The sequence below is a fragment of the Cokeromyces recurvatus genome (assembly GCF_025118155.1).
Source record: "Cokeromyces recurvatus strain NRRL 2243 chromosome Unknown BX663scaffold_45, whole genome shotgun sequence".
Taxonomy (NCBI): Eukaryota; Fungi; Mucoromycota; class Mucoromycetes; order Mucorales; family Mucoraceae; genus Cokeromyces; species Cokeromyces recurvatus.
In genome coordinates this window covers 153,383-167,171 of record NW_026251431.1, presented here as the reverse complement: position 1 = coordinate 167,171, position 13,789 = coordinate 153,383, and the positions used below count along the sequence as shown (strand labels likewise).

At 32.0% G+C, this 13,789-nt stretch overlaps 4 protein-coding genes across 4 annotated transcripts; 2 read left to right on the top strand and 2 right to left on the bottom strand.

The window, feature by feature from the left end:
• Positions 1-456: 456 nt before the first annotated feature.
• Positions 457-5,590, bottom strand: BX663DRAFT_443843 (CCR4-Not complex component, Not1-domain-containing protein; the record flags this gene model as incomplete). The annotated part of the gene is made up of 5 exons (XM_051523591.1): positions 457-749; positions 817-3,082; positions 3,175-4,999; positions 5,077-5,345; positions 5,414-5,590. 5 exons carry the CDS (start codon positions 5,588-5,590, stop codon positions 457-459), a joined length of 4,830 nt encoding a protein of 1,609 aa, XP_051378095.1.
• Positions 5,591-9,113: 3,523 nt separating this feature from the next.
• BX663DRAFT_271917 (enhancer of yellow 2 transcription factor-like protein B-like protein) lies at positions 9,114-9,792 on the top strand. Its single transcript, XM_051521955.1, has 4 exons — positions 9,114-9,291; positions 9,341-9,411; positions 9,468-9,542; positions 9,625-9,792. Exons 1-4 carry the CDS (start codon positions 9,224-9,226, stop codon positions 9,696-9,698), a joined length of 288 nt encoding a protein of 95 aa, XP_051378094.1. The 5' UTR covers positions 9,114-9,223; the 3' UTR covers positions 9,699-9,792.
• Positions 9,269-10,537, bottom strand: BX663DRAFT_526231 (acyl-CoA N-acyltransferase). Its single transcript, XM_051529878.1, has 7 exons — positions 10,447-10,537; positions 10,327-10,396; positions 10,155-10,242; positions 9,890-10,096; positions 9,625-9,836; positions 9,468-9,542; positions 9,269-9,411 (listed from the first exon to the last, which is right to left on the bottom strand). Exons 1-5 carry the CDS (start codon positions 10,465-10,467, stop codon positions 9,707-9,709), a joined length of 516 nt encoding a protein of 171 aa, XP_051378093.1. The 5' UTR covers positions 10,468-10,537; the 3' UTR covers positions 9,269-9,411; positions 9,468-9,542; positions 9,625-9,706.
• A 785-nt stretch (positions 10,538-11,322) lies between these two features.
• BX663DRAFT_443825 (armadillo-type protein) lies at positions 11,323-13,771 on the top strand (the record flags this gene model as incomplete). The annotated part of the gene is made up of 7 exons (XM_051523590.1): positions 11,323-11,462; positions 11,559-12,247; positions 12,408-12,472; positions 12,527-12,856; positions 12,957-13,040; positions 13,109-13,652; positions 13,746-13,771. The coding sequence occupies 7 exons, from the start codon at positions 11,323-11,325 to the stop codon at positions 13,769-13,771; spliced, it is 1,878 nt and encodes a 625-aa protein (XP_051378092.1).
• Positions 13,772-13,789: the final 18 nt, after the last annotated feature.

Below are 13,789 nucleotides of genomic sequence, written 5' to 3'. Positions count from 1 at the left end.
AAACTTATGACTGAGTTGATAATGTATCACGACAAGAAAGACATTATATGAAGATTGTATGTTTCATAAAAACTTGCGTATATAATTTGAATTAAAGAAGAGCTATGTAATTCAACTCGTGGTTTATTATTATTAATATTGAAGTTGTTATACAGAATATATAAGGAAAAAAATTAACATGTACAAGACTATAAACAAGATCAAATAATCAAAAAGAAAAGAAAAGAGAAAGAAATATAAACTTTGTTTTTTATGTAATTTCCATGTTTTTTTTTCCCTTCTCTCAAAGCCAGTATAAAAAAAGGGGTATTTTATGTTATACATAAATATTTGCTAAAAAAAAATCATTCTTAATTTTGATTAATAGATCTATTAAAAAGAAAAAAATAAATAAATATAACCATGGTTATTTGGAAAATAAAAAAAAAAAAAAAAAAAAAAAAAAAAAAGATCAATTTACCTTGATACACTTTCGAATAGTCGTTCGATATCAGTTGCGCATCGAGTAAATGAATGTGACCAAAAACTGTATCTTGGGTTTTTAATTAACTCAATAAAGGTAATTAAGAGGCCCCACGGGTGTGGTCGATTGACAATCAAACGTTCCAGTAAGACACGTGTAATTTGTTCTTTAGCAATCTCTTTCTTGCCCTCTACAAACAAATACAATAGAACACAGCTGAAGTAGTGTGTATGGCTGTTAGGATAACGCAATTGGTTAGCAATTGCACTTAACATGAGGTATCGACCTAAAAAAAAAAGGGGGTTAATAAAAAAGTGAAAATAATAATTATAATTTTTATGTTTCCTTTATACCTTCTGAATCCAATTCAGATAATAAATATTGATAAATTTCCGCAGCTGGCCCTTGATGTACAGAAGTACCCTTAGCGATTGTTCTTGTACCTACATAGAAAATGAGAGCGTTCACCAAAGGAATACAATATGTATTTTTATCAATCAACAAACGACTAGGAAGATCTTTAAGGAATCGGTTTGTAGATGGTCTTCCTGTTTCGAAATATTGATCAATTTCCTTCTTTAATCCATGTTCTTCAAGAATACTTGTAAAATCAGTAAGGATATGGGGTGATTGATTAATTTCGGGTAAGAGATCAATTTTGAGGTTAGGTGTAAAGGGATCAGGTAATCGCATATTGCGTGGAAAAGCACTTAAGATAAGATTACGCATCTGGATACAAGTTCCTGGAATCACATCGCAGAAACTATAATGATAATCACAAAGGAATTCAGGGAAATCATGTAATAAGACAAGGAGGACACGGAGTGTTCCACGATAAAGCATACGAGTTGTCATTTGAAGTTCGACTGTGTGTAAATAGGGCACCAAGAACTCAAAAAGGGATACAAGGAGTCGTTGGAAGGCAGGCCAACCTTTTTGGTTCTCAGATAACAATAATTGGGGCATAAAAAAACGATGGGAAATGAGTTGGAGCCAGGCAAAAGTAAATCCTGTGTAATGCTTAGGTTGTAATGTATAAAGAGTGTTACTAAACGCTATTAAAAGAGGCAGGTATAAAGATTGAATACTTTGTTCAACGGTATGCAGATTTGATAATATACTAGTGAAGAAACGAAGGAAAGGACGTTGGTCGAAATGTTGACCACGCATTTCATGATGTTGGGAAATGATTAGAACGGCTACAGAGAGTGCTCTTGTGAAATGTGCCATAGGATCAATCTGTCCCTCAGTCAGAGATACTTGAATAAGACAGACAATTAGTTTGGAAAGTGCATCCATAGGCTGGTATGCCAAATTAGGTGATTGTCCTGGTAACATTTTAAATTTAATTGCATGCTCTACTGAAACTTCAATACAGACACGATAAAAGAGAGAAGAGATATCATCCATTTTAAAAATGTTTTGCTGCGATAACTGAGTTGCGAACGCCAACATAGTCTTTTCTGTTGAGGCAGGATGTTGATATAATCGGACCCATTCTGCAAAATAAAATTGAAGCTGTTCACGAAGCCCTCGTTCTTTGACTTCAGGAGTCTTCATAAGATCATCCATGAGAGACATGACAGACTCAGAATGATTTCGAATGTTATTGAGAGCTTCAAGAGAAGCAATAAATTCGTGGCGTGTTGCTAGAGGGTATTCACCAAATAAGCAAGCACGGATCAATCTTATTGTGAACTCAATTGCACTCTTACGTCCACTCTCAATTAAAATGGCCAACTCTTGATCCTGTTCAGGTAAATTGATAAGACCTGCTTTGATTAATGCTACAGTGACTGGTACATTATATTTGCGTTCATCATCAGCATGAGTTAACCATGAGGTGACTAATGTGCCAACATTGGGTGAGACCTCACAGAGATGTTCTAACAGCACGACATAGACTTCAATCGTCAATTGTTTATCACTCTTGTAGAGAAGTTGAACAACCTTTTGAGCAAAAGTACGAGCAGCTTCTGTTTTGTCGAAACTAGCGAGGGCTAACATAGGAATTTGACGAATTAAGGTGCGGATATCACTATGTTGGGGCAAAGCGTTGATACTATTCACATTTGTTTGATTTATAAGTTTTTCAAGTTCAGTAATGTACTGAGCAAATCGTTCCAAAATCATATGAGCACTAACTTGAGGCATTTGTTGCTGTGGTTGTTGTCCAGCTATTACAAGGTTATTGTCCAATCCAGCTGCGGCATTAGATGCTAAAGATGAATTATTTGCATAACTAGCATAATTGAAGTTGTTCATATCCATACGTCCAGAACGATCCATCATAGTTCCATTTGTGTTTGATGCAGGTGCGACACGAGGAATTCTCATAAAATCTTCATAGACATTCATTTGTGCTGGTTGTAATCCTGTCGGCTTGGGACGTAGTGCAGGCGGTAATGTATTCATATAAGTGGACATCTGATAAGTCTCCATATCCACATATGGTTGTGTGGGTCTCTGTTCACGATGTTTTTTCCGACTCATAAATGCATTTGATAACGTATCATCAATTTCTAATGTTGCCTTTTCCATAGCTGCTTTCTCAATTACAGCGCACATCAAATCCAAATTATCTGCTACTGTCAAAATAATTGCTTGCTCTGCCATTGTCTATATATGCATTTGGAAATATATAATAAATACTTTATATTTTACATAGATTCATTTTTTTAAAAAAAAAAAAAAAAAAAAAAAAAACTTACATCATTTAACCCATGTGCCAAGAATATGGCTCTCAAATTAGCTACCACACTTAACCTTAAAGGCTCTTTACTTGTTACCATAGCTAAACTAGCTGCCAAATTCTGTGCCATCATGTGTGCTGCCTTGCGCATTTTATTCTCATCTGTTTCCATTACAAAATCTTTGACAACCAAATCACGTGTTGAAACAACAGCAATTGCAACTGCACGTTCAACAACGGGACCAATAATTTCACGAATAGATTCAGTAAAGGCCTGAAGAACAAGACGTTTAGCAGCCGGTTGTGTTGTGTACAGGGCAATTTGAGGATTAAAGGCAATATAAGGAGCAAGATTAGGTACAGGAATCATTGACTCAGCCAAAATACTATGATCAGGCTCAATATCTGCATTTTGCAAAAGTGGGTTACCACCAGCAGATCCTCTACCTGGGTAACCTGCACTGGATCCCGTAATCGAATTTCGTGCATATACCTGAGGTTGTCTATTCTTCAAAACAGAAGTAGGTGGTATGGCCTTTAACTCTAATGACAAACTCTTGCAAAGCACTTCAATCTCAAACTTCAAGTTAAGCTTAAGGTCAGCACAATCATATAATTCAACGAGTAATTTGAGAATGGACATTGTCCATGGGTTAGGAGGCTTGAAGATTTTGCTATTGGCACACTGTTCAAGAACTTTACAAACAAAAGGAATTACGACAATTAAACGTTGGCTATCATAACCTTCCAGCAATAAATCTTTAAAAGCAATATATTTGTGAAGGATAGGCTTATCTTTGGCCAAAGTCATTCGACCTAACCAGGATCCTAAGTTTTTCAATAGAGTACGTTCTGATGAATTCGATACAGTCTTTTCAGAATTCAACAAGATTAAAATATTTGCAAATGTTTCACTTAAAACGTGTGCATTCAAAAGTTTGGAATTAACCGAATCGAGTACCAAAATATAGAGCTCGTGATAGTTGGGTTCAGACGAAACACGTTTAACAACAAGATAGTTGCCAAACCATTTATAAGCAGAGGGAGTAAGGACTTCAAGAAGATCTGTTACCTTACTTTCAATGTTGTTTTGGGCTACATTATTGATGATAAAAAGGATTTTGTCTTGAATTGCACTCGAGGGTTCACTGTAATTATTGGCAGGGACAGGGGGAATATGAACGCTTGTAAAAGAAACAATTGCAGCTTGATAGCTGTTACCTCGTGGCTCTATAAGATTCTCTCCAGGCTTGATTTGTCCACTTTGGTGCATAGCAGCTTGAATAAAAGTAACAAGATCAGGATGAGCTTGTACTAAGTCAGGTATTTGAAGAAGGTGTGCACAATATTGAGGCCATTCACTTAGACGGGACTGGAATTGTCGAAGGGCTTGCACACCAAAATTAAACATCTTAGATCCCATTGGGTTACGAAGTGCATCCAAAACGTAGCGAAGTGCTATTCCAAGTGGAACATAAGACACAAGGCGATGCTGAATTAATGATCCAAATAAAATGCTCGTAATTGAAAGTTCTTTATCAGGATATTTAGGAAAGAATGTGTATTCATCAAAAAGATTATGAATCATACATGCAAAGACGTCTTGTTCTCGAGGATCCTTTGAGATGCTGAGTTTTTTCAATAACTCAATCATGGCATCTAATGAAAGCTCTCCGTTATAAATTCGCTCGTAATAAAGATTTGCCTCCTCCTCAATTTCAGGTTTAAAAGATACTTCTGTTCCAGATACAGATTGAGTTCCAACATTTAATAGTTTCGGAAAGGTCTTCAAGCAATGATTTTGAACTTCCTTTGTCATATCAAGTAATGAAGGTGAAATTTGACTGTAATTATAGAATAATTTGTTATTCCTTTTTCTTTCATAATTAATTAACTATGCATATAAATATATCTATATTACCTGGTAGATAAAGTTTTAAGGAAAACACTGATAGCTTCAACAGATAAAGCAATAGGTAAATTTTTGCTACTATCCTGACGTTGTTTTTCTACAGATATTTTATGATTAAGATAATCCAGACATTGTTTTGCAAAAATATCTTTTTGCTGCTGATTTTTTAGTTTTTCCTGAAGCCAAGATTCCAAATTCATCAACTTTTGATAATCTGCCAAATAAACTAAATCTAATGTTAAAAATAGAGGAAAAGAGTCCAAAACAACTGGAAGTAGCTATATAACCATAATGTTTAGTTTTATTTCTTTTGATAGGAAATAAAAAAAAAGACAAATAAACTTACATTAAGCTCCTTTATTGACTCTAAAATCCGTCCAACTGAAGAAGGATCATTACTATACATTTCAATACTATTTCGTATAAATTGTGAATCAATTGGCTTTGAGTTTTTCATCTTTGTATTTAATAAACATTCAAATGATTGGGCTATTGTCTTATTAGGACAACGGTCTGCTATCATTAAGATAAATGATTGTAGTTTTTCGTAATCAAAGGAGTATATTTCTTCATTAATAACATCTGTGACAACATCAACAATATATTGCATTACACTTTCTGATACTGTTTCGATACTCATCAAACTAGTCGTAGCATTTTGCATATTGGCAGTAAAGATAGTTTTAGCTAATAAATACGATGAGCATACTTGTTTGTATATTTTTTTTTCTACTTTTTTTTATATCTTACCTTGCTCAGTTATTTCAGGTTTAGAAGACAATAAAGGCAAACAAAAAACAGTTTTATCAAATGAATCTAACTCAAGTCTATCAAAAAGCATAGATAGATTGACCTGAATATCCGATTTACAAAACTGTTCAAGAGCTTTACCAAAGCTAACCATTGTTTCTACTTTTGCCTTATTGACAGTAAAAACAGCATTTTCCTTCAATAAACGAACATGGGGTGTACTATCGTCTAGGTCTTGTTTAAAAATATCTGAAAGAAGAAAACGAAAAAGATGTTCACGAATGTCTTCTCCATGAGTTTCGATTAAGGTATTAATTTCAGTTGCTTTTCGAGTAAAATTGTCGTTATTGAGGTTTGATATAAGTAGGGTTATTTGAGCTTTCACAATACGCGTTAAACTAGCTTTCTGAGATTTCGTTGTAGCTCGTGGTTTAGGACTGGGTGTTAACGATATATCTGATTCACTACTCATTGAAGGCCGATTAGCATTGCTTGGGTTATGCAAAATAAAAAAAAGAATTTTTATAACTGAATGGGTATTTCTTGTTAATTTACAAAAAAAAAAAAAAAAAAAAAATTATAAATAAAAAATATGTGTCTATATAAAATAAAATAAAAATACGTTTATATACAAACAACAAAGAAAAAGAAGAAAAAAATTTTTGTAGGGAAAATAATTTTTTATGCCTGTGATAGAAAAGGAAGGAAAAAAAAAAAAAAAAAAAAAAAAAAAAAGGACACATAACGCGTTCACTCACTGTTTATGAAAGACTACTTCTTGAACAATGACGTAAACAAATCAAATTGGAGCTGAGATTTAATTGTTTTCTTTTTTTGAAATTTGTGCATCGGTCTTTTACAAAGTTAAAAAATAATATCTTCTTCTAACGTTGATGTATGTTGGTTAATACTTTGAATTAAGACTGTGTTAGTTTTTTTTTTCTCTTGAACAAAGTAAAATTTAAGTTCAGTTAACATGCTTACCTTTTTTGGATGAAATAAAGACGGAATTTAGAAGGAAAAAATTAGTTTTCAGAGGAATAGAGTTTTATGTTTGGATATCTTACCTGCAATAATCTAAAGCTTTCTAGAAGGCAACTGTGTTTGCTATGGCAAATGTAGGTTATATGTTCAATTTTTGCTTTAGGATTTTGGCATGATATTGTCTTTTTGGATGAACGAAGAGATTTTCATCCCAAGTATTTTGTGGCAGCATTGATGTCTCGCTGACAAAGTGTACTACATTTTGTGCAGACAAGTATACTTTAACCTTTGATTTTTGCAGGTGACACATTAATTATAAACCTTTTATGCGTTAAATTCATTGATTAGTACGACCAAAAGATCCCCACGGCTTCTTTCTTTTTTAAGCATCGCCACGATATCCCCAGTAACACCACAGCATAATCTCTTCAGCTTAACAGCATCTCTTTGAAGCATACTATTACCAAAAATAACCAGAGGAACTCTTGACTTATCTTCGTTTATAAACTTACTTGCCCTCTATTTGTCCTTCCTATAAAATTAGAAATGAATACATAAACCTATAGTTTTCACCTTACTTTCGATGATACTGCTGTCTACGCTTGCCTTTTTTGGCTTTTAATACTCTCTTTTTTTTTCTTTTTCTTCGTCCTCTTCTCCTTTCTCTTCTTCTTGCTTCTTCATTCTCGATTATATCTTGATGTACCCTGCAAAAAGCTGTTCACCATGATTTTAGGAACTTGTTGTACATTTTAATATATATTAAGTTTGTCGACGGCAGTTTGATGTTCATAAAAAGAAAACAATATGTCGAGATTAGACAGCTTGTAATTGGTATACTGAAGATACGTAGTATTTCTTGTCATTTTTACAGAAGATGTCACAGATCTAATCGCTGTATGCTTTCAATGTCCTTTTTTCTTTTTCAGTATTTTGTTATGAGCTGTTTGAACTAGTTAAATGATAGTATTCGTCTGTAGTGCAACTTCTTGTTTGATAGTAGTTAGTGCCAATTCCAATAGTAGTAGTTTAAACTGTGTTCCGCGTAGGATTAATGGTCTAAACGCTCGTGTAATATCTCCCATACGAAAGTTTTCAATACTTGAATTATGGTTTGCTATTGAATTATCATTATCTGCTACTACTTTTAAAATAATGCCATACGCTAAAGTAATTTATCCTCAGAAGATTTCGTTAAATTTCTCTTCATTACAACTTGCTTCTTACATCAACTGTCTTTTTGTATGTCAATAATGTAGACTTGATAGTATTTTCCCTTTTTCAGATGACTTGTCTTCTACAACAATGTGAACGTTACAGTTATGATGTTGGCTTTAGATAGAACCTGCAAAAATGTGTTATATTGGATAATAAGAGTAATAGCCCTGCTATCTATCATCTGTACCATCTAGATGCAACTTACAAAACAATTAATATTAAAAATTAAATAATTATATACATTTGTGGTTTGCTATACTAATCGATAATACTTGATTGATATGTGGTTCATTTTTTTTTAACAATTGATAACTTTGCTATGTCTGTCACTATATTTTACAATAGACTCACAAACTTTAGTAAAAATAACAACTAATGCTTTTAACATGGCAATGCACCTTTATATGCTAAAAATACAAGTACAATCATATATTTTTATCATATAACTCGTGTCTTTTTACAAATAAATTCGAGTAAATTATTAGTATCAAAAGTTTAATAAGAAGTTGTAAACATTCATTCAATAATTTGGTCAGTACAGAGATCAAATTTTATATTTATGTTTCTATTAATTGTATACATTATCTGTTTATAAGTGATATTGTACGCTCTCAAGTAGATATCGAGATCAGTAACTATGTTCGTAGCTGTCAAAACTAACTAAGAATATTGTATTTGAAAACAAGAACAAGACTGAATAGTTGATAGACTTGTCCTTAATAATAAAGTATAAGAAGGCGGCTAATTCAGGAGGGAATTATTATCTTCATTATAACAAAAGAAAAAGTTACTTTTACAAATTATACTAATCATCCATAGACAATCTACCCTAGTCTATCTCTCTTAAAGTTAAAATTTGTTTAATCTATATAATATGAAGCATATTTAACTTAGTATATTAAGTGATATATTATACTTTATAAGCATATATACATTATCTTTCGACGATATGCTAATTATACATGCAATTATACAGTTGCCGTTTCAGAGAATAAAAATAAACTGCATTATTTATTAAGGTCCTTTACTTCATCATTTAAAGTAGCTATACAGTCGCAAATTAATATCTGTCTTTACACCAATTATTGATGAAATAAACTCTTAAAGTCCGATTTTTTGGAGAACTCCTTCTTCGTGGCTTGTAAAGCTTCTTTATTAAGCAAATCATTCTTTTCTCTTTTTCTCTTCCTCTACTTCAACTTAAATGTCAGAAACAGAGAAATCAAGAACAGCTATTAATAAACTATTTGTGGAATCGGGCGAAAAAGAAAGGTACATCTTATCCAAATGCATAAAAATACCATATACTTATATATAAAAGATTATTACAATTCTTACGGACTCGATTAATCGAATCTGGATGGAACGGTAATCTAGATGCATATACTCGCGGTAAGTAAATTTTAGACATTCTTTTTGAACAACAATAGTTATTTTTTTCCCCAAAGATGTTATAAGAAATAAAAACTTGGAAAAGACAACACTTGAAGAATTAGAAAAGGAAGTCGGTGATTATGGTAGAGGTAAATAAATAAAAAAAAAAAAATAAAATAAAATAAAAAGCTATTATTTGAATTTTACACAGTCTGACATAATGATGGTTAGCTATAATTAAAGAATCTGTGAAAAAAGATGTATTAGAACAAATTAAGAAATTTTTGGATAATAATCTTGATTAAGTTGTTTATTAATTAACAGCAACTTGGTTCACTTCTTCAACAACACCACGAATAACAGGCTTCGTTTCTTTTAAAATTAAGCGCATAGCATAGGCATCTTCTCCGTCAGCATAATACTTCTTTTCAATATCATGCACACTAAAATAATGTTATAAATATTTAAATTTAATATCAAATAAACTTGAACTTACTCAAATTTCAAAGTGTCTCTATAAAGCCCAATAGCAGCACGATTAGTTTTACGAACGTGTAAAGAGACATAATGGGCACCAAAGACGGTAGCCATTTGGTTAGTGGATTGGGTCATTAATTTTTGAGCAAGACCCAAGCGTCTATATGTTCTCATGACAGATATAGATGTAATATGACCGTGAGGAACGTCTGCGGGTTCTTCCTCCCTATTAAACTCCATGTCAGTATATCTAATGTCTATAATTTTTTTCAATGTTAATTTACATTTTGGCTAACACATATCCAACAATTTTTCCGTTTTCGTCTTCAGCGACAAAAGATAATTGAGGCCATGATAAAGCATGGTAAAGATCTATTTTTTTTTATTTTTATTTTTTTTTACAAAGAAAAAAGTTATAAACAGTCCTTTTTTATATTATAAATGTCATTCTCTTACAGTATTTCATTTGATAATTTTCAGGAAGATCAAGTAAATTACAGTTTTGAATGTAGATTAAATCTTCGACCTAATAATCAAAAGTAAGCACAAGAGCGTGTATATTATCATTACATTTACAGTAGCTGGTCTAATGTTCATTTTTATTCGAGTCTAGTATGGAGAGAGGTAAATGAAAGGGAAAAAAAAATTATCAACTCGAAAAAAAAAAATATTAAGAAACGAAATAGCCAATCGCGTTAATTTAATTTTTAAAAATTCATTAAAAATAACACTTAGTTACCTATTTCTTTTTTTTTTTTTTTTTTTTTTTTACTCATTAAAATGAATGTGCCAACTATTTCTCAAATAGAGAAGGTAATTTAAATAGTTTACTCTTTATTTAATATTAAAAAATAAATAAATATATAAACTAATTGATAGTTCAATGTATAATTAATAGTTGATTGATGAGCTTTATAGTAATACAGACACTCTTGTCACGAAACAAATTCAAAATCAACTTCAAGAACTTCAAAGACAGCCTTTTGCCTGGGAAATGGCGTCTCAATTGTTATCGTCTCAGGTAAAATCTCATAAAAGATCGATAACTTAAAGATTAAATTTTATATAAATTGGTTGAATAACAAATTCATTTCAGTCAGATCAATGTAGATTCTTTGGAGCACATACCTTTCAAGTCAAAATTACACGTGACTGGTGAGCTTAGCTTATTTTAGATTTGCATAAATCAAAAAAAAAAAAATTAACAAACATTATCAGGGAAACATTACCTGAAGATAAAATTGATTGGTTAAGAAACGAATTATTAGGTTGGATTATACGATTATGTGGTGGTCCACTATTTATTATTACAAAATTATATTTGGCAGTAAAGTAGCTGTATATGATAATAGAAGTTTAAAGTCAAGATAATAATAATAATAATGAACTTATTTTTATTTTTAGCTGATTGCATATGCATTTCATACAGTGCCAGATAAATGGCCCAACTTTATGACAGCTACTTTGGAAGCAATCACTCTAGGTTCACAAACTTATAATATACCTGTTGAGACTATCAATGTTATTCTCTTAGAATTCTTAACGCTTGTTCCTGAAGAGGTGTCAAACTCAAATTTAATGGGTGGACGCAAGTAAATATGCAGTCATAATGCAAACAAAAAAAAAAAAAAAAAAAAAAAAAAAGAAAAGAAAAGAAAAGAAAAGAAAGCTCATTTATTGTTAAATAGACTTCAATTGATCGGCGAATTAAAAGGAAATATTCCTATGGTTTTATCCACTTTATCTAATTTTCTCTTTACAACCACTACAGAACCTCAAATTCAACAGAAAACACTACGATGTTTACAAAGTTGGATTCAGTATGGGTTTCAACTTGAAGACGCTTATCCTCTTATGGAAAAAGTGATGGAACTTTTGACGAATGAAGAGCTATTTGAATCAGCTGTTGAGGTATTAATTGAGTCTATGCAACAGCCAGCATGGAACAAATACCAACAATATAGAAATGGTCTTTTTGCTTGTATTACAAATCTTATCAAGACAAGTAATGAGGATGAAGAAACAGCTCGTTTGTTAGCCAAATTACTATCTGTATTTGGTGAGACCTATACAGATTTTATTGTCAGTCAATTAGCGCAAACAGAGGTACAGGAACTAATGCAAATGATGCTTCAATTGACAGGCTTTGAAGGTTATTACCCTGTAGATCAGGAAGTGTCAGAAATCCCTTTAAATTTTTGGTATATTATGCAAGAGACATTATTTGATGAAAACATTTTACCAGTGCGTCCAGAATCAGATGGATGGACTTTGCAATGTGGACAGACAGCTCTTGTTATCTATCGAGAATTAGTCAAGATACTTGTGAAAAATGCATGTTATCCTGATGAGCCTACTTGGAATTCATGGAATAAAGGTAACAATGTATGTCTTTATTTCTTATTCTATCTTTTTTTTAAATATGTATATACATGTATACATGTATTTAGATATTAAGGACAAGTTTAAAATTTGGAGGCGCGATTTGGGTGATACAATGATAAATCCATATTATGTACTTCGAGAGGAAATGCTAGCAATTATATTGGAACAAGCTGTCTCGATTATTAATCAATGGGACTCCTTACCCAATGTATCACAAGTAAGATTTTATGTTGTAGGATACACAAACAATTAGTATTAATTTATTTGACAGCATCTAGAAGCTGCTCTGTTTAGTTTGAAAAGTATTTCAGAAGAAATTAGTCCTGACGAAAATATATATATTGCTAGACTATTTGGACAAGATGTTTTGGGTCGATTATCTGAAAATTGTAGCTTTCGGTTAAAAAATACAATTTTATTATTAATGGGTTCGCTCTCTGAATGGCTTAAAGGACATCCAGAATTTTTAAGTCCTGTTATGAATTATATTGTTCCCTGCTTGAGTAATCCACAACTTGCTTTGTCAGCAAGTTCAGCTTTTTCTGATATTTGTGACACTTGTCGTGAATCCCTTGTCCATGAATTACAAAGTTTAATGCATGTTTATGGAGCAATGGCCAATTCAAATATAAAAGTAATAATATAAAAAGTCAAAAAGAAAAAAAAATGCAATAAGCAACTATATTAACGTATTTATATAGTCAAATATTATGCAAAGAGTGGTAGAATCTGTTGCTGATGTGATACAAGTCTTACCTCCTGATAGGGCTATGGCTCCCTTAATGGTAACCAAAAAAAAAAAAAAAAAAAAAAATTATAAGAAATACTATTGTCTAATTATAAATACATATAGTCTTTGACAGGTGATATTCTTCAAGGTGTCTCCAAAGCTCTTTTAGAAAAAGACCCCGAGATTTCACGTAATTCAGCCCTTGTTCAAATTCAATACCTTACTGCTTGTTGTAGAGGTATTCAATCCCCGCATGATGACTATCAATCCCTCAATGAACGTCAGTCAGTTTATGATGCTTTTGCTAATGGACAATTAGCTACTCTTTATAGCACTATAGAAGGTTTTACAGAAATCACATTTGCTATTCGAACCTCAACAACCGAAATAGCACGTATCTGGGCAACAGATGAACAAGTTTCCAAGGCAATAGCAACATTTTTGGAACAAGGGATGAGATCAACAAGTCCACTTTTAAGTTTGAATTTTGTTGATCTGATGGGTTTAGTAGAATCGAGCTATCATGTAGCTCCATTTTCTTGTTGGTTGAACACAGCTGCATTTATGATGACTGTATTTGGCGGACAACAAACACATATAGAAAAGTTAAGAGATATGCTTGGTAGTTTAACAAGGAGGACTTTAGAAGTAATTCATGGAATAGAAGGTAACATTTCTTTAGAGGGAAAAAAAGGAGAGAAGGGAGAAAATGTTAATTTTTTTTATTAGCTATGGAACACTATCCAGATATAGTTGATAGCTATTTTAGTTTATTATCAAGAGTAAGTTGCGAGACATGTTTAA

Bases quoted from the DNA above. Each gene is read 5' to 3' on its own strand.
- BX663DRAFT_271917 (XM_051521955.1), top strand. From the start codon at position 9,224: ATGTCAGAAACAGAGAAATCAAGAACAGCTATTAATAAACTATTTGTG. The intron at 9,412-9,467 runs GTAAGTAAATTT...TTTTCCCCAAAG, and splicing joins TCTAGATGCATATACTCGCG to ATGTTATAAGAAATAAAAAC. The intron at 9,543-9,624 runs GTAAATAAATAA...AATGATGGTTAG, and splicing joins AGTCGGTGATTATGGTAGAG to CTATAATTAAAGAATCTGTG.
- BX663DRAFT_526231 (XM_051529878.1), bottom strand. From the start codon at position 10,467: ATGAACATTAGACCAGCTACT. The intron at 10,397-10,446 runs GTAAATGTAATG...TTTGATTATTAG, and splicing joins TGAACATTAGACCAGCTACT to GTCGAAGATTTAATCTACAT. The intron at 10,243-10,326 runs GTAAGAGAATGA...AAAAAAAAATAG, and splicing joins AAATTATCAAATGAAATACT to ATCTTTACCATGCTTTATCA.